The sequence below is a fragment of the Corella eumyota genome, chromosome 4 (genome assembly GCF_963082875.1).
Source record: "Corella eumyota chromosome 4, kaCorEumy4.1, whole genome shotgun sequence".
Classification (NCBI taxonomy): domain Eukaryota; kingdom Metazoa; phylum Chordata; class Ascidiacea; order Phlebobranchia; family Corellidae; genus Corella; species Corella eumyota.
In genome coordinates, this window is record NC_137493.1 from 8,576,610 (window position 1) to 8,595,953 (window position 19,344).

The 19,344-nt window shown below is 27.8% G+C and overlaps 5 protein-coding genes across 8 annotated transcripts; 1 reads left to right on the forward strand and 4 right to left on the reverse strand.

The window, feature by feature from the left end:
* Positions 1-289: 289 nt before the first annotated feature.
* Positions 290-3,616, reverse strand: LOC145750761 (actin nucleation-promoting factor WAS-like). Its single transcript, XM_082566841.1, has 5 exons — positions 3,500-3,616; positions 3,057-3,194; positions 2,513-2,599; positions 2,086-2,185; positions 290-306 (listed from the first exon to the last, which is right to left on the reverse strand). Exons 1-5 carry the CDS (start codon positions 3,614-3,616, stop codon positions 290-292), a joined length of 459 nt encoding a protein of 152 aa, XP_082422967.1.
* Positions 3,617-4,451: 835 nt separating this feature from the next.
* LOC145750032 (45 kDa calcium-binding protein-like) lies at positions 4,452-7,297 on the reverse strand. The gene is made up of 8 exons (XM_082565942.1): positions 6,971-7,297; positions 6,751-6,848; positions 6,320-6,495; positions 5,926-6,120; positions 5,711-5,807; positions 5,463-5,583; positions 5,215-5,378; positions 4,452-5,084 (listed from the first exon to the last, which is right to left on the reverse strand). Exons 1-8 carry the CDS (start codon positions 7,092-7,094, stop codon positions 4,908-4,910), a joined length of 1,152 nt encoding a protein of 383 aa, XP_082422068.1. The 5' UTR covers positions 7,095-7,297; the 3' UTR covers positions 4,452-4,907.
* A 560-nt stretch (positions 7,298-7,857) lies between these two features.
* Positions 7,858-12,691, reverse strand: LOC145750023 (uncharacterized). 3 transcript variants are annotated; one of them, XM_082565930.1, is made up of 12 exons: positions 12,555-12,691; positions 11,879-12,377; positions 11,397-11,630; positions 11,194-11,263; positions 10,943-11,071; positions 10,137-10,275; positions 9,895-9,982; positions 9,716-9,825; positions 9,298-9,555; positions 8,920-9,075; positions 8,457-8,618; positions 7,858-8,211 (listed from the first exon to the last, which is right to left on the reverse strand). In XM_082565930.1, the coding sequence occupies exons 2-12, from the start codon at positions 12,363-12,365 to the stop codon at positions 8,062-8,064; spliced, it is 1,983 nt and encodes a 660-aa protein (XP_082422056.1). In that variant the 5' UTR covers positions 12,366-12,377; positions 12,555-12,691; the 3' UTR covers positions 7,858-8,061. The 3 variants fall into 3 exon arrangements, with proteins under 3 accessions (XP_082422056.1, XP_082422055.1, XP_082422057.1); XM_082565929.1 differs by having other exon boundaries at positions 8,920-9,093; XM_082565931.1 differs by lacking the exons at positions 7,858-8,211; positions 8,457-8,618 and having other exon boundaries at positions 8,695-9,093.
* Positions 12,692-12,955: 264 nt separating this feature from the next.
* On the reverse strand, positions 12,956-15,784 carry LOC145750762 (uncharacterized). Its single transcript, XM_082566842.1, has 7 exons — positions 15,461-15,784; positions 15,140-15,237; positions 14,795-14,931; positions 13,967-14,105; positions 13,528-13,772; positions 13,384-13,446; positions 12,956-13,300 (listed from the first exon to the last, which is right to left on the reverse strand). Exons 1-7 carry the CDS (start codon positions 15,782-15,784, stop codon positions 13,206-13,208), a joined length of 1,101 nt encoding a protein of 366 aa, XP_082422968.1. The 3' UTR covers positions 12,956-13,205.
* A 1,132-nt stretch (positions 15,785-16,916) lies between these two features.
* On the forward strand, positions 16,917-19,265 carry LOC145750035 (uncharacterized). 2 transcript variants are annotated; one of them, XM_082565950.1, is made up of 4 exons: positions 16,917-17,155; positions 17,313-17,345; positions 18,183-18,430; positions 18,818-19,265. In XM_082565950.1, exons 1-4 carry the CDS (start codon positions 16,945-16,947, stop codon positions 19,001-19,003), a joined length of 678 nt encoding a protein of 225 aa, XP_082422076.1. In that variant the 5' UTR covers positions 16,917-16,944; the 3' UTR covers positions 19,004-19,265. The 2 variants fall into 2 exon arrangements, with proteins under 2 accessions (XP_082422076.1, XP_082422077.1); XM_082565951.1 differs by having other exon boundaries at positions 18,183-18,421.
* The last annotated feature ends 79 nt before the right edge of the window (positions 19,266-19,344 follow it).

The following is a 19,344-nucleotide window of genomic DNA, read 5'->3' on the forward strand; positions in this document are numbered from 1 at the left end:
GGATTTATGCAGGTCGAACGCGACACCCTGCGGATCATAATGCGATTTTACCAAGATTGGTATATTACCACATTACATAATTTTTTTTTTTAAACAAGAAAATTTAATAAACTGAAAACTTAATGATGGGCGACATCTAACGGTCAAAAATATTAAAAAATTTTAATATTAACTGAACCTAAATTTTATAAAAGTAGAATTAAACAAACTTAAAAAACATATTAGATAATACAATAAATTTTATCATCCTAAATATTTATTTAAAACATATTTTAAAGAAAAACTAAACTTATTCAAGTAAAGAGCCTGTATAAAAATGTAAATGTAGTTAAATATTTAATTCCATATTACAATCACGTGTTGTGTAGGTAATATTGACTTAACTTAAACTTATAATGTAATGGGCGCTTAGCAAATAGTAAACTGATAAAGTTATTTAAAATATAAACAAATTAACATAGAAGCGATTATGAAAGTAGATTTATAGAAATGTTTGTTTAACCATTTTATTTATCATACCCAGAAAAAATTATTTACAAATTTTTTTCAAAAAATTGCTTTAAATTAATTTTTTTTTTCATCAGCAAAATATATTTTATTTGAAAATTTATCACAGGCACAGCTAAGTATACTTTAACGATAGGACTCGTGTATATTGTATATAGCAATTCGCCCACGTATACACCGCTTTATAGAGTGTCTAGTGACTCCACGCAAAAGATACAAATACGATGTTTCCTGTGCATTTTATATCAATCAAAAATCATGTTCTTATCGGGCAAAACATTATTTTGCTGGTAAACGCAACATAGAAATAAGATAAATATGAATCTAGTTTGTTAGGCCAGGAAATAAAGTCGTCACGCAGAGGCTTCAAGCCAAAAAAAAAAGTTGCTGTTTTTTGTTTATAATTAACCAGAGCGACGCGTCGCCAAAATGCCTGCTTATGGTAATATTAACAAACAATAACAAATAAAAAATAACCTTATGTATGAATGTAAAATACTTTTTACAACTTTAATAAAGAAATTTAAAAAATATATACAGTAAACAGTAGGATATACTGATATCAAAAAAGCCTACATTACAGTTGTTAAATTGATTTTCGGTTACAAAAAAATAACTTTAACTTGTTAACATTCAAATTTTAATAACACATTCCTAAATATATCACATAAGTATTTAAAACTGTTAATTTACAGACGCAATCAATTTTTCACACACGCCCAATTTATATATCACATACCCGATATTTTAACATGGATTTTAATAAATATAGATTAAAGTCACTAATTACATCTTAGCTTTCATGGGCTGTGGCTGATTTAAGCGCTACAACGTGACCACAAAAACAGTGTTAGTTTTTAATTTGTAAGATTGTAAAACGGCGGGCACCAAACAAAAACGCTTTGTTACATGTCCAGTTAATTTAAACGTGCTTTGAATTTTTGTTTGTGCTAATACCACGTTTGGCCCATAAATAAACTATTTTAGATCGAAACAGTTATTTTTAACTAGCCAAGCTCTATTATGAGTAAAAGAAAACTTAACATTATACTGTAGTGTACAAAATAATGTTAATATAAGGTCTTATAAGTTATTTTTAATGACTACATACAAAATTTTAAGTGACGCAATATATACGTTTAAGGATGTAATGATGATAATTTCCTGAAAAATTTAAGAAAATAAAAAAAATTGGCAAACGTTGATGCAAAGTTTTAATTGATAAAAATTAATACAATATTTTTGACAATTTGTCATATAATAGTGTTATTCATTAAATAACACTATTATAACTTTTATTAAACACCATATGCTAGCCAAGAATATCATTTTAAAAGACAAGAAAAACACAGAATCTGACCAAGAATTTACACCATTTTTATATCAAAAAGACATCAATTATAACAATTAATAAAAGTTGTAAATGTTGCATTATGCATTGTGTCATTCTACCAAAAATATATTATTTTAACTACCACCAAAACCCACTACACTACACATATTATAATAATAAAAAAATGTTAACTGACTTAAGTTTAATTTTATTAATATTGTTAAATATATGTGAAAATGTTTTACCTGTCCTTCTCTCTTGTTTTTGCCGAATTTTTTCCTCAACAACATTCTGAAACTTGTTTGCTTCGGATTCGCTTGCAAAATTTAAACCAGCTCTACATTTCTATATCATAAAATATAAAAAATTTTATTTAAAACTGAGAAATGTGATGGTTTAGATATTTAAAAAAGTACTTAAAAAAATGTAGTTTATACCTAAAAAATATGGTAAGCATATACTTAAAAAAAATTGTAGTTTATACCTCAAAAATATTGTAAGCATACACTTAAAAATATTGTAAGTAAGTGTATACTTAAAAAAAATATTGAAGGTATTGTAAGTTTTTGAAATATAATAGTAATTATTGCATGAGTCAGTCATTTAAACGAGTTTATTTTTATACTTAAAAGCTCAACATAAACTTTTTTGCAACCACAAAAGTTGGCTTACATCGGTATCAAAAGTATGAAAGTAAGATCTTGGCGTGCTGTACTTGAACTGGTTGTACAACTCCTGTTCCCACACTTTAGAATGGTTCTGTGAAGTTGATGAAAATATTAGGATCAGCAATTTATAAAATCATGTCTAATTATAGAAACATTATTTAATAACATACCAACTACATAAGGGTGTAAGTAATAACGTATTAACAGCCCATAAATATTTAATTACCATTTTTTGATTTATATTTATTTGTAAATTTTATAAAACTTATTTTTTATTGCTTTAGTCACCAATACTGTACCAAAGACCAGATAAATAATTTTATATTGTGGTTTTTATTTTAGATGCACATACACAAATTACTAATGTTAAAAATTAACAAAAAACAATACTGCAAAGCAAAGTGGCAATAAGAGATCATTAACATATTTACTTAACACGACACAATACAAAACTAAAAGGATACAAAATTTTATAAATAAAAAAACATATTATATAAATATTTTTTTATATTATATAAATATTTTTTTTTATATATCACAATACTTACCCTTAGACTGTAAACTCTAATGTAGTATGACCTCATTGGATTATCTTTAACAAAACAACAAACCCCAGTGCATCTTTTCTGCCAATCTCTACCTGAACCCTCTGCAAGATAAACTTGCACTACACCTGTGGCTAAAGTCTAATAAAAAAATAAATCAAATAACTACTTTTATTTGTATATGACAAAGTTACATTTATATAAAAAAAAAAGTAGTTTTACAATTAAAAGGTTAAAGTGATAAATTATTATATATATAGCTTTAAATAAATAAAACCCAGATTCTTATAGATTAAATAAAGTTGTTCTTTAAAAATGTATTTTTTTCCCTTAAATAACATATATATTTTAAAACGAAACAAAAAAAACATCAATTTTTAAATAACTTTTAGATATTTTATGCAATATGAGTTAAAAAACACAAAATAAAAAACAATTAAACTTACAAAGCATTTTTTCCCCAGCATTCCAAATATGGTCTCATTTTCTTGATCTGACAATAAACTAGATGGAGAATTAGTTGCTGGGGTTCGATTTCTTCTAGGAGGTGGTGGCCCATTCATTTCAAAACTTTAACTTTGTTTTAACTTTAATATTTAAAAAACTTGTTTTGTCTAAATTTTAAACAAAAAGCTGTCAGGCTGTAAAGGCTATATATACACAGAAGTGTAATAAAACTAAGAAGCTTATGCTATATTAAGTTACATGTTTACAATTTTTTTACAACTAATTAGCATAGGAAATAGCACCATAAATTTATTGGTGTGCACAGCTATTCAGACAGAAAGACTATACAGCAATACAGACGCAAAGAATTTTTTTAAATATCACCTAAAATAGAATAATAAGACTTGTAATTTAACTGAATTAACTTAACTAAAAAACAAAAACGTATTTTTGGCGCAAATTTTCGTACGATAATCTGATCTGCTGAGTGATAGTTACAAGAGAAAAATTGCGCAATTCGTTTAATTAACGTTCAAACCATTTTTTCCCCAGTTTATATTTTTACATTTTTAATATTTCTTCTTTTTCCAGTACGCTTCTTTTTAATAAAAGTTTAAATATTTAAACAGTTTAAAGCAAATTTACACCAGCAAAAAACAAGATGCATGATTACCATATAAAATTTATCTCGTTTATTAAATTAGGAGATAACTACGTAAGAAGTCCTTCAACCATAACCTGTTTATCCCCGAGGTATTTATTTCCGTGTTGTTGAATTTAGTTTAAACAAATATTCTAAAATCCCTGTGTGATGATTTTTTGCCCAAGCTATCAAAAATAATTTATTTTGTCAAAGCTTAAAACTCGGACTCTTTTTCTCCAGTTCATGTACAAAATTTGTATTAATTTTTATTCCTAAAAATTCGATTTTTGGACTCACGTATTTTGGAATAAAAAAGTGTATTAAATATTACAGATGAAAATACGATTGAATTACAAATTATAATAAAAATAATTGAAGGATGTTAAAAATATAAAATAACATACACTTATTAAATTAAAAGTTTTACAAATACATCGACAGAACAAATATATCAACAACAAACTCTGAATATCAATTTAATAAACTTTAACACATCATAACAATAAAGTTACATACAGGTTTAGGTAGCAATACAGAAAAATGTTTAACATTTTTTATCCATTTTAAAAACTAAGTGATGAAATAGCACAAAAATATACATTCAAGAAAACTAGAACTGCTTTATTTGCTCTTAATCATTCTACAAAAGCAGTTGTACTAAAAATCTACAATTTAAAATGGAACTGCATTACTAGTAAAAAAAATATACTGCAAATATGAAACAATCTGGTCGTCACAGTTTACAAAATTGCACCTATTATAGATTAAAACTCCTCATGTACACTCAGTGCGTAGTTATACAATTTACTGCCAGTATAGTATTCACTGTTCTCCAATATCTCATCCAGAGAAAGTTTATCGTTTTCATTCTCATCTCCAAACAAAATTAACTGTCTTGCTTCTTGCTGAGACATCCCCTCACTTAAAGGGTTAAGATATTTCTACACAAAATGCATGAATAAAAACCTTTTTTTAATAAAAAAATAACAAAACGATAAGAATACATTAAACTTTGGCCTATGAACTTAAAATATAAGATTCAGTTATTAAAAGCATTTAAATATAAATTACCTCCAATTCATCTTTAGTTACTTTTCCATCTTTATCTGCGTCAATAATGTTCCTAAACTCCTCTCTCCTCTCTTTTCCCCATACATCATCCTGTGTGTCTGCATCCACATCAGATCCAATCGCCATGTACTCGTGAATTGAAAGGATTCCATCCGCATCGTTATCTTAAAAAATCAAAAATTTTTTAGATGAAATATGTATAACTTTTGAAATTTTTTTGGAGTAGTGATTACATCTCCTTCATTCACCCATATCATGCATAAAATCTTCCACCATAAAAGCAAGCATCCCCTTGCTTGCTTCCGGATGTTGAAAGTCAAGAAACTCTTGGGAGGACAAAGAATCATCTTCTGCATTATCACTTGAAGCCTAAACAAAATAAATAAAAATCAATGATCACAGAGTTACAATTCTACAACATTTTACTAATTTTATTACCTTGTGAAAAGGTATATATGTTTAAAATAGAAAGCTGTTTTAGGTATATAAGGCTAACCTGCAGCCATTCATTTCTCATATCATCAATTTCATCTTTGAGATCTTGTTCAATTTCAATCTGAACTTTGTTTTTTAAATTTTCAGCAACAAACTCTCTAAACAATTACATATTTTGTAAATTGATTATAAATTAGATCTACATATTCTAGTTAGCTCAAAGCCCTACAAAAAATCAGTACCATAAAATAGATTAAGTTTGTTCTTGTTAATTACCGATTTAATCCTTTTTGAACCAAGAATTCAGTTAAATATTCGTCCCAAGTTAACCTTTCATTTTCGTCTATATCCAACTTTTTAAATTTAATCTCATTTCCTTGTTTTGCTTCCTCAAAATGTTCCCGAGTTTTTAGTAAAACCCAAGCAGCTAACTCATCAACCCCAATTTCTTTGTCTCCATCAAGATCGATTCTGTAAACAAGAAATTATTTAAAGACAAAAAATGCTTTTTATATTTATTTGATAATTTCTGATAATACATATTTATTAAATTGATACATAGATTTAAAAAAAAAAACAGCACCCTTTATTTTTTGATACTATAACACAACAAAATTCTGAGCAAATTTAGAACAATTGTATTAATATAAATTATCAAAAATCAACTTACTGCTCAAAAATTTCTTTTAGTTTATTTTTCTGTTCCTTTAATGCATAATCTCCATTTGCAAATTTTTCAACATCCTCTCCCAAAAAAACTTCTTTGTGGAAGTTTGAGTTAAGGTTTCCATCTCTTCCAAATTTTACAGCATCCAAGTGCTTTGGGGGAGCAACATCAATCACTTCCTAAAATATTGCAAAAATTTTAAGATTTTAAATTTTTTTAAGTAACATGTTTTTAACTTAATTAAATTTGTCAAAAAAATATGCAGCAAAAACAAAACAAAAATTTTATACAAAAAGGTATATATATCTAAAAATATTATAAATTTATATATAAATTATAAAAAAGTAAGACCAGAAGTTATAAAGAACCGAATAAGAGACAAAAAAATGTAATAAATTTTAAAAATAACATAGTTAAGTAATATTTTAAAGTACAGGAACAACTAGATTTGCTGGGTCTGCATCTTCAATAACTTTCATTTTTGGTTTGTCTTCACTTATAAATTCTATTTGATTTTCATCATGAAGTTGTTCTATATTAAAATTTAAATCAGAGTATAAATGCCTTTACAACTATATAATATGGGTAATTTACTTACATGCATACATCCGTACTTATTTTAAGAAAATAGTTAACTAATAATTAAATATTTACCTTGTTTAGGCTCAGATTTTTCCAATTTTAAAACTGATTTAGCATTACAACAATTTAGAAGAAGCAAGCATAAAATGAACAATTTAACACTGTATAATTTTTGTTTAAAAATTATATTTAACATATTTGTTATTTTATGCTCTAAAGTCTGAAAGTCTATGAACCAGAACTTTAAAAAAATATTTCTTGACGAAATAAAATGAAGAGGCAAACTTCGGATTTACTGACCAATTGTAGTTAAATACAAAATCTTCTAATCCATCAACTTTACCGTTTTGACAGTGCATTTGCCAAGGGTTACGGTGTATGCCTATTACACAAAATCACAACGCTCGCAAGTTTTGTCAACAAAGATGACGTCACTACTAAAGCGACACGAATTTGGTGGTAACCGGCCGCAAAAATAATTTTGTATGTATATTTCTTATATCATAGATATTACATTGTAATGTAATATCTATGATAATAGTAACTGTTTTGTGAACGGAATGAATTAATAACATTGTAACTGTGAAAATTTAAATGATTGATTCCACCTAAATAAAACAACAAAACACTCGCGTGTAATAATTAATGCATTTCAAAATAATTTGTTGCTATGGTTTTTGTTATGAGTAAGGTTTCTACATTTTTGTTAATTTTTTTAAATTAGGTGCAAATGTTGTTTTAAAAGTCAGACTTGGCCATTAGACCCTAAATTAGACTTTCTTGTACAAAATAACCAAAAAAACACTTTAGATTAATTAAAATTGCTAAAATTAAAAATATTAACCATGCTGCATTAGTTCGTATTTCAAACTATTAAACAATAACCATTGTTACACAACAGGTAACTATTGTTCGACTTCAAACAGTTATTACGCAATTTGGCTTCAGCTTCTATTTTGCTCTAGGTCTATATTTGGCAAGATAATCAGTACAGAAAATATATAAAAAAATGTGCAGTATGTGCATATAAGAGTAAAAAATGACAAAAAATAAAATTTAGATACATAGAACAGTTTATACTTGGTTAAAAAAGAGAAGTAAATACTTATGTGTAATACAATAGGTAATAAGACAACACCTTTATATATGTTTACAGTGAATTTTTAAACTTTAAAATGAGGTCTTTTCTTTCTTCGTTTCACAGTTGGCTTTTTAACAGAAGGTAATTTTAACGCATATTTTGAAATATCTTCGTAACAAACACTTCCCTTTCGCTTTACATCAATTTGATCAACTACACGTTCAATTTCCAACTAAAACATTTTTTTTAAATAATTGTAAAAACAGAGATACCCAACAAGATTTTAAATAAGTTTAATGAAAAAAATAATTAAATTTCAAGGGTAAATAAATAATTTTTAATTGAATTTTCTATTACTTACACAAATTAATAAATAAAAATTTTTTAAATATATTTCTACCTCAAAAGTTTAAATTACAGATCCAACAACATATACATTAAACATCAAAATAAAAACAAAATTTTGATCCAACTTACCTCACTTATAGAATCCACATTGCTCAGAGCAAGTTTAAGAGTTTTGCTTTGAACAGTTTTAATATTCTCATCAGATAACGAAGAAAAAAATTCTTCAGCATCTATTCTCTTTTCCTTTAACACCCTATGTAGAATAATACCTCCACATTGTATTGCACTAGTCTAAAATAATTTGTAATTAAAGATAACAATAGCATACATTTTCTAAATATATAAAAAAGAATATCACTGACTTAAACAAATTGGTTATATACAAATTGAGATTGTGATTATAAGTGTTTCTGTTAAATGTACAAATGTGGGATTTCAAATACTTTATTTTAGTATTGCCTTTTTTTTGTAGTTATAATATTTTATGCCAGAAACTGTTTTCACAAACATTCATTAAATAATTCTTGCTACAATACCAAAAATATTATTTGTAATCATTTTAAATCAAATAAAAAAGTTGTTTATATCAAACCATTTTGTCAAGTTCAAATTGTCCTTCATAAAATATTGAAGCGTTTGACGATGTTGTTAATTTTTTGATCATAGAATTAATTTCGGGAGCAATTACGACTTCTCTTATACTCAGATCAATAAGACATTCACTTTGCTCCATGTGCTTTAGAAAAGCCTTCAAATGTACAATAATCTTTAACAAAAATACTTTTATAATGTTCACATAACAATATCTACATGTTTTTAACTTTAATTTATACTTAAAAGTGGTGTATATATTTTTAAGTCCAAATGATTTATTTGCAAAATAAAAAAAAAACATATGCATTAGGTACCAAAGTATAAAAAACTTTTATATTAACTAGTGATTTAGCTAAAAATAAATTTTACAGCTTACTGATATTCCTTTGCTTCCAAGTGGGTTTCGATCAAGAATCAGGGACCTTAAAGCACAACTTGATCGCTTGCTATGTCTTCCTTTACCACCACACACACCTGCAGCAAGTTTTTCTGCACCAAATGGCCCAATATGGTTAACAGCCAGTGATAAAAGGTGTAAGGTTGAGTTTGAAGCCAGAGGTTTGGCTAAAAGAGCTGTGCCCTCGTCACCAAGGCCATTCCAAGATAAATCAAGACTCTTCAACGCAACATTAACCTAGATTTTATTCAATTTAATATCATTTTAATATACCTGAAATCTCTTTATGAGCCTACGAATTTCTTACCAAACTTATCAACCTTCATACTGAACTAATTTTTACAAAAAATGTGTTCAGGCCCAAACTATATAGGCTATAAAAATAATTTTTTTTTACCTTTAAGGCTTTACCAATTGCAGCAGCTGTTACTTTACACAACATGTTCCAAGATAAATTTAAACTCATTAAATCATGATTGTCCATTAAAACTGCAGCTACCGCTTGACCTAGAACAGAAGGTTAGTTAGAAAATGGAGTACTAATAAGTAACCATAAAGTTTGGATAAAGAGTTAACCTGTTAAATCAGTGAAGTGATTGTGACTAACATCTAGAAATTCCAGAATGTTATTAATTCTTAAGGCTTCAAATAAAGCAATGCCCTCCTAAAAATTAAAATAATATTTATTTACTTAAATAAATTAACTAAGTGTAAACTTTTATTACTTTACTAATCAACAAAATTTTAATTTATTAAAAAAAAGAATTTAATTATATTTTGTTAAAATTTTTAAAAAAAATATTTTTTTTAAATTTCACCTTGTCTCCTAGCTTATTGTGGCTTAAACAAAGGTGAGTTATAGTTGAGTTTTCTTGCAACATAACCGCAAGTTGTTCGCCGGCAAAACTGTTCAAATAATTCTTACTTAAATCAACTCGATTGATGTGAAAATTTTTCCTAAAAAAGTTTTATGTTACACAATATTGACTTCATAAAATTAGCAATCGATATTAAAGTATTGAGTTACTATTATTATTTTTGAGAACAAAAATTTATTTTTGGAACATATATAATATACAAAAGAAAAAAATTATTTTCTTCTTAATTAATTTTAAAATTTAATTATGTCAATACAAAAAATTTAAGTCCATAGCCTAAGGTTCACTGGCTAAGCAAATAAAAAGTTTAATTGTTATTTTATGTCGACAATACAAATCAAATGTCCGAAAATAAACAAAAAGTCGACTTTTTAATCATCTGTTTAAACAGACGGGGATTAAATCTTGGCATAACAATACAAATTCTAAGTAGCAAATGTAAGTCAATATATCTAAAGGGTAAACAATACCCACTTGTTAAACCTTGTAAGAGGTACTCAAGGGTCGCAAGCTTGATAAAAGGTTAAAGATGACGCCAACACACCAGACAAAACACATTGTTTAGCAACACACACAATAGACAAAAGGGTACTTGTATTAGGCAACCTAAATTGTATTGTTCTTATGTTTAATTGGGAGGGATATTAACTGTAGTAATATGTTGTCCTGACACTTTTAATAATAAAAAGGTCAGACAGATATTCGATCTGTTTTCAACAATTTAAGTTCTAAAATAAATTATTTACTTTAACATTTTTGCAAGTGGAACCGCAGCAATATCTTCAATGCAATTTTCTGATAAGTTTAAAGATTGAACAAAGGTGTTGTGGGTTAATCCACTTGCTAAAGCAAAAGTATCTTTCTTGTTTAAACATCTGCAATATAATACCATAAAATTATAAAAAATACACACTGTAATTTAAAAAAAATAAAAATCTATTTCTAAATTTTCCCAAAAAGATATTTTAGAACTTAAATCAGGTATATAATATCTTACCTGTGTTGTAATGAAAATTGATTACTTTCCTCGGAAAGTTTATGTACAACTTGTTGACTTAAGGCAATATCTTAAAATTACAACATTTTTTAAATTAATGAAATCAAAATTATTAAACTTTATAAACAAAAACTTTTAAATGCTAAAAGTTTAAAAAATTTAAAATCAAAACCGAATAACCAAAAAAATTAAGTTTATTTTACTTTTAGCTTCACAGATATCTTGGTAATGTACAACTCCAGTATAATCATCTTCAGGAATATTGTAATCAACAAAATTATCCTCCAAATCAGTGTCATAATCCTCTGACTTTTGATCCAAACCTTCCAGAAAGTCGGTAAATGTCATAGAAGAATCAGTTCTAGTTACTCCCGATTCTCTGCTAGCAAGTCTTTCTTTGATCCATGCCCAATTATTGTTTACACTTGGGTTTGATCCTTTATTAAAATATAACAAAATGTTGAATATATTGTTAAACTTTTGGTACATGTTTCAAGAATAGAACCAAAAACAAATGTTTTGACCTTGAAAGATCAAAACTAATAAAATATTTTGTAAGACAGTACACTATAAATAAGTTTAATTTATATTTTTTATTTTAATTAGTTTAACAACTACAGGGCTATATAAAAATTGGACCAAAAATTTTAAATAACAAAAAACAATTGTTTTATTATTAACATACTTGGTGTATCCTCAAAAAATTTATCTGGTGAAGTTTGTAGTCTCATCAATTCTGGTTCTGGAGAACTTTGACCCCAGTTTTGTCTGTAAGAAATTAGTCTTTCTGTAACCTCTTGACTTCTGGGCGTACTTATAAGTTTTGGTAGGTCGTATTCATGCTCATATTGCCGTTTAGCATCGTCGTTGTTGATGCTATTCTCCCTGCTGTCTTGACTAGCATTGATAACAACAATTTTTGGGGGAGATCGATAAGAGATTGGAGAGGTACTAAATTCCGGTCTCAAAATTGCCGGAGCAGAAAAAACTTCTGGCCGATTTAAAGGCATTTTGGTCTTCTTTCTCCTGCATTCTCCTGATGTTATTAAACCGCGATGATATTTTCCAGAGTTTTTGAGAATTGAAAGTTGTTCGTGCTGAACTTGGCGCTTTGCAGCTCGACTTAAAACAGCCATCGCTCGAGATGAAATAGGTGATTCATAATCCATCATAATTTATCAAATCTGTTTAACAAGTTCATATTTTTTTTTAATTAACTAAGCACAAAAATAGTACCAATATACATCTATGTTAACTTAGAGTTACTAAAGTTAATTTTCTTTTAATTTATTTTTTAGTTTATGAAAGTTAAAGAAAGATTAAACAATGCTAATTAGAGTTGGTAAAAATGACAAACTTACCTAAATGCAATTGCGCTGCTAGTATACTTTTTCACTTGTCATGAATTCAAGAACCTAACTGCTATAAAATCTTGCTTAGGATAGCAATACACCTTTGCTATTTTAGCATAGTAATATATTTTTCTCTTAACCTTTCTGTCCCGTAGAGTTCCCGAAATGATATCAACTTCCATGTTTTTCAATGTTTTGATTGTTGCGCTGTAACGGCTCGTTAAGCGCAAAAGAAAACACGCGAGCACGTGCAGCTTAGTAGCATCACCTCGCGGATAACTAATTCTTATTTTACACTAATATTTCGTTGGGCTAAAATTGTTTATGGTATACACGAATAAAAATAACAACTATTTGAAGAGTGTTTGCAATGTTATTATTTATTTAAAAATTTAAAATACGCGGTAATTAATAAAAAGTAACACAAGGTGCAAAAAACTAACACAGCAAATAGTTTTATATATGGATGCAACAGAACAAATTGTAAAAAAATGTAGTACAAAAACTAACAGGTAACATTTAATAATAAAATTACTTTCCGCCAGTAAATGCCAACAGCTGTTAATTTTTTTTCTGCTACCTTTACTGGCATTTGTATCGCATTATAAACTATAATAAATTCACTATGTTTCTCAAAAAAATGCAAATGCCAAATAAAAGTTATTTCATAGTGCCCATTTCATCAATTGAAAAGTATAAAGATTCTTCTGGTGAAATAGGCAAAGGAGATAAATAACCATCACTTGAAGGTTGTCCTAAAACAACAAAATATTCAAACATGTTTAAAAAATAATTTTTTTTAAATAACTTTCATCACGTTTATCAATATATTGCTTACCAAATCGTGGATTTGCAACCGGTTCAGCGGATGAATACGTTGACACATCAGCCTTATCGTATTCTATAAATACAAAAAGTACTTTGAAGTTAAAACATATTTAATTGACAAGTGTATTAGCTGGTTTGATAAATATAAACTTACCAAATTTCGGTACTGGTAGCTGTTCATTATGATGAGTCCCATTAGAAGAAGACGGTGTGATTTCATGGTAAAGAGTATTGTTAACTGTTTTAGGAGCCCCTAAACTCGACCTTGCCGAATTATCCGACATTATTGTTGTCTGTCGAATTGGCAAGGCTGGTGGATAGGGATCCACCATTGTACCACCCCTGGACCTATTTTCTTCAAACATAATGTTGTTGTTCGCTGTGTTTTGTAGCACGGGTCTAAAAAATATTATTTTTTATAATTTTACATAAATTTACAACAAAGGCTATTTTTGATCATTTACACACGTTAATTAGCAATATTTTACAAGCCTTATAAAAATAGTTTAATAGGTTGTTTCATTTAAGCCCATATGCAAAAAAGTGCATGAATTTTAACATCTAAGGTTTTACAAGATGTATTATAAACTCACGGTTGTTGTTGCTTTTTCTTTTTTATTACTACAACAATTGCCACGATGGCAATACAAATTACAGTCACCGAACCCAATATAGAAGCAAGAATGATTAAATCGTTGCCGGCCAATATCGGAGGACTGGAAGGGGGTTCCTCTAAAAAACAGTTAAATATTGTCAATCGTAAATTTTTATGTCAATTATTATTTCTTTATATATTAATGTAGTAAGTGTATTGTAATTTTTTTTATGCAACAAAGTATAGATCATTATTAATAAGTATTCTTCAGTGCTAAGAAGTTTCTACTATTTTCAAATAATTTAAGCTTAAAATTAAATACAAAATTAAAACAAAACTTAATGCTTTTACAACATCCGTCAAAGCCTTTGCAGTAAAGTTTGTTATAATTTATTAATAAAAGTTAGCATGTCATATATCATTTAGGTGTAGTCTTTGATGGTAGAAAGTTAAACTGACGTTTATTACGGATATGACGTCACAATTTTTCGTGTCATCACAATGATTTTATAAAAATTGTTGCAAGTTTTGAGTGAAAAAAAAAGATAATTTCTACAACATACTCTTTATCCATTACAGCATATAAACAGAGTCACTTAAATTGTCTTTTACTCTTTATGTATTGACAAAAGTACCACTATTAGTTTTATTTTAAATAAACCCGTCTGTCATGTTATGACGTAATTTATCATGCCTTTAAGCTTGGTGAGCAACTTCACGGTTATACATGGCAAATTTACTACAAACGTCAAGCCAAAATGTCATCACGAAATTATTTAAATAAAATTTCTTCGCATTAATTAATAAATTTGTAGTTGCTACTCACGTGTTCCCAAGACTGGTGACTGTGTACTTGTTGTTGTCGTCTCTTGAACTCTTGTTCTTGTTGTTGGCGTCGTTGTTGTTGTTGTTGTAGGTAAGGTTGAAGATGTCTCGATTGTTACAATTGGAGGAATGGAAAAACTACATTAAATATTTTTACGCAAAATAAATTTCTATAATTCAATAAGAGATTTTCTAATATAGTAAATTTAATATTTATAAAAACAATGTACAAAAACACAAATGTACATACAAACGATATTGCAATAGCAAGAAACGAAAACACAAACAAAACAAAAGTAATTACATAAAATTACTGACAAACACAATATTTTTATTGTTCTTTTACCTTGTACATCCAGGCTGTGTCCTGGTGCAAGTTTGGGTTCGATGTTGATCTGCGTCCTCATTTGAACCAACACAATCTTTCGTTCGTCGGTTCGTGTCCTGTAACATTTAACAAAGTAAAAAAGCAGTTGTTTTAAAGAAACCAGAATACTTCAAAAACTTAAGGTGTAAATTTAAAATACAGTAATAATAAAGTACGAAAATTTCCTAGAGATTCTAATTACAAACTTTAGATCCAGTATTGAAAAAATTTATGCACTAAAAATAATATTCTGCATATAGTTAGCATAAAAAAATTTACATTTAAATATAATTAACTCACAATATAACACGTTCTAGATTGTTGCTGTTCACCCGGACGCCCACATATAGAAGTACATTGATTAGTGTTCGACCACGGCCCCCACTGCGCTCCACAGGTACACGTTTCTTGTACGTCACAATTAGTGACGACACCAACTGTACAACTTCTCTGCCTAATTCGTGTACAAACTCCGGTAAGGGTTCTGTCTGTACATTCACCCCAGTTTGTTAAAAAAGAACCCCACGACCCGGCATTCGAGATAAATTGACAAACACAAATACTTTGCGCATTTGAGGCGTGAAAAATTGTTACAAGTAACACTAAAATCTCTTGAACTAACATCTTAATATAATTTATGTCTGTGTTTAAAACCAAATAAATACGTTAAAGCGTTATAAACTAAACATTTTAGTTCACACAGTAACTTTAAGAGTTTATTGGTTTTTAAAAAATAGTAAATTTTTCTAATTTATATATAACTGTATCTTTTTAATATATAATATAACACTTTTAACTTACAATAAACAAACTAATGACCTATTGATAATACTGTAATGTGTTTTGAGTTAAACATTTAACAAAACTTTAAAATTATTTCTCCGGAAGCACGTAATGCTAAAAAGCCTTAAAGCATAAGCGTAATGTTTGCTGTGAATGCATGACATAAGCATGATATAAAACGTAAGTTGTCTGAAATTTGAAATATCTTCTAATTGGCCTGACGTCTATTCTAAGAAGATTTTATTTATAGCAGCATGCATGTCTGATTATATGTAACGTTTTATAGTTGAGTTAATACACGATTTTGAAATATATTTTTTAATTCATATAAATTGTAAAAATAAAATATTAATTAACAATTTAATTTTTGTTGGGCAAAAATTATTATGTCGTATATCATAACAAATAAGTAAAAATTAAAAAAAAAATTTTTTTTACCAAAAAACTTGTAAATTTTAATTTTAACGCAATAAATTAACAATATCTTATTTTTTATTATAAATAAAGTCCTTATGACGTTTAGGCAACATCCTTTAAATATAAAGTGTGTTGGCATTAAGTTTTAATGTTTGTTTTGTATTTATAATAACGAATGTAGAAAAATTTCGAACATTTTAACATTACTGTAATATGCAAAATTTCGAGAAATTGATTTTTAATATTATAAGTGTTTTGATATTTTAAAGATAAAAAAAATGTTTGGTAAATACATGCAAATACGCTTTTTCCATAATTTATCCAAAAAAATTAAAAAAAAGATTTTTAGTTAAAAAAGTAAACTTACTTTAACTTTTAAAAAACAATTTTTAAAAGATGCTTTAAACAAGAATGACGAAATTTAAAAACACTTCGTTTGCGTTCAGAAAAGACCGCGAATTTTGAACATGGCTTGAAGCATTTCAATGGAAAAAATATATAACCCACTATATATAAACAATAGTTATCGCGAACTTTTGCTACTTCGTTAATTCAACTTGTTCGCATAGTAAAGTATAAACGCAATGAGTTCAAGTTTACCCTTAAGTGTAATATTAATGCTGGTTATGACAGTAGCCTATGCGCAGTTTGGTAAAGAACTTTGTAGCGACCAGAACGAGAATTTTCAAATCTGTTTGGCGGTTAAAAATTTTCAGAACTTAAATCCTAAAACAGAACCAGAATGTGATACGAAAAAAATTGAAAATCTTGAAAAACAAGTCAACTTGTTGCAAAGTAAGAATATAAAAAAGTACTAAAAAGTATAAAAAATCTATTTTGGGGAATAAATAAAATGTTTTATTTTAAATTTCTCCAAGATAAAAAAGTTTCTTAACTTAATTTTTTGATAAAATTTAAAAAGTATACTAATAAACATTTTTTTAATTTGCAGACGCATTGGATAAATTTGTCAAAAAAGATCCAAGTAAGTTGTTACTATTAAAAAAAAACATTTATAACAAATTTTAACAAGTTGCATAAAATAGCCCATACTTATAAATTTATATGCTAATTTTTGGTTTTGTTTTGATAATTAAAAAACGACTTTCTCGATATTTTGTTAACCTCAAAAACAAGTCATCTAACATGAAAGGTCACTAAACAATAAAGCCAGAGTTTTAACATTAAGTAAATTACAAAACAATAAAGAAGATTACCTCAGATAATAATTTACAATCTTAAACGTGACGCATAAGCAAAGAGTGAGCGCGTGGGTTTTAATCTTAAAAGATTATAGCGCGATATTTATTGCAAAATCAACGTAAAAAAATTTTTGCCGCCAAGCAAAAAAATTCGGTCATATTTTTCGAAGAATTCAATTTTTTCGCTCCAGTTTTCCGGTATGTGGTAAAGAATTATTAATGTGTGTATTTGGTATATAGATTAAACGAACGTTAAGCTTAATAAGAAGTACTATAAAAATGTTATAAAAATATCACATTTTGTTGCGAAATGTTATCTTAATTTCAATTTGCCTAAGAACTTTGGTGGGAAATATTACATAACGAGTGGTTAAGTTGGCGGAATAACGTTCACAGTGACAATTTTAGTTCACCATAAAAATAATATTCTATTTATAACATGCACTTGGCATGTGCAATTGTATTTCGATTTATCCCAAATATATTACGGAAATACCGATCCACGAATATAGTGCTAACATGTTTTTAAGTGGAATGACATTTTTATAACTTAGCAATTATATAAAATTTCCAATGTTTTGAAAGTTTGTCTGATTAAAAATGATTTAAACGTTTTTTAGAATGCCCTGGAACGGTGTTTAGAAACAAATGTTACTTCTTACTTGACCGCAATGGAAATCGAAGCATGGTGACACATCTGCTAGCCACGGCAGCCTGTAGGGCTAAACGTGCTGAGCTGGCTTTTATCGACAACAACGAACTTTATGTCGTCATAAACAACTACATCGCGCAAAATTCGCGCGATTTTGTCGACTTGAGCCGTGATTTTGTTTTAGTTTGGACGGGAGCGACCTACAAAGTGGGTTCGGTATTGTATTTGGTGATATTTACATGTTTTGTTGACTAACATAGAAATGTGGAATGCCGTTGTTTTTGTTGAGAGCAACATAATCATTGTGAACAACAAAAGTTTGAGAACACAAGTGTTTTATAGAAATCAATTTAATTTAAAAAATCATTACTAATGTTAAAAATCAAGTTATTGTGATCATATAACAAAAATTAACTCTGGTTAACGAAATTTAACACTTTAATTTGGCCTGTTAACTCATATTTTAACATCACTTTTATTAACAATTTAAAAAAATGATGTCAGACTGTAAAGTTAAAGTCTTCTTACAACAAAAGTAGTTTAAAAATCGACTTTTTAACCTAATATTAAGGTGATTTTCATTTGCATTTTATCGAATTTTAGAACCAGCAAGTTTACATGGACGGCAGAACGTCTCAGTTTGTGCACTGGAATCAGGACCACCCAAAAAACGCAAAAGACAGAACAAAAATAGCTTTAGCTGTAGCCAATCGGTTGGATTTAGAAGGTATGGTGGATGCCATGCCATGGTTGCAGTTTTACCCACTATGTCAAACAACTATCAACTAAATTGCAGTTGTATAAAGTGGCTAACATTTTAAGAAGATTTAGATTTGACTTAATGTTAAATACAGCTAAGTCACCAAAATTTATTCCAAAAATAAAGAAAACTTAAGGGTATTTAGCACAACACCTTTTTCATAATTTAGATGACGGTAATTTAATGTTACCATGGTATTTTAAAATGCATTGAACTTATGCGTTGTATATGCTTGTTTATTTAAGTAATACGTGTTTTGCATTATTTATTTTAATAAATACGCCTGCCTATTTATAATCTGGAAATTTCTCAGTTATTTTAGGCATTTCATTAACTCGTTTGAGTCATAAACCAGATAAAGTTTTGTGGC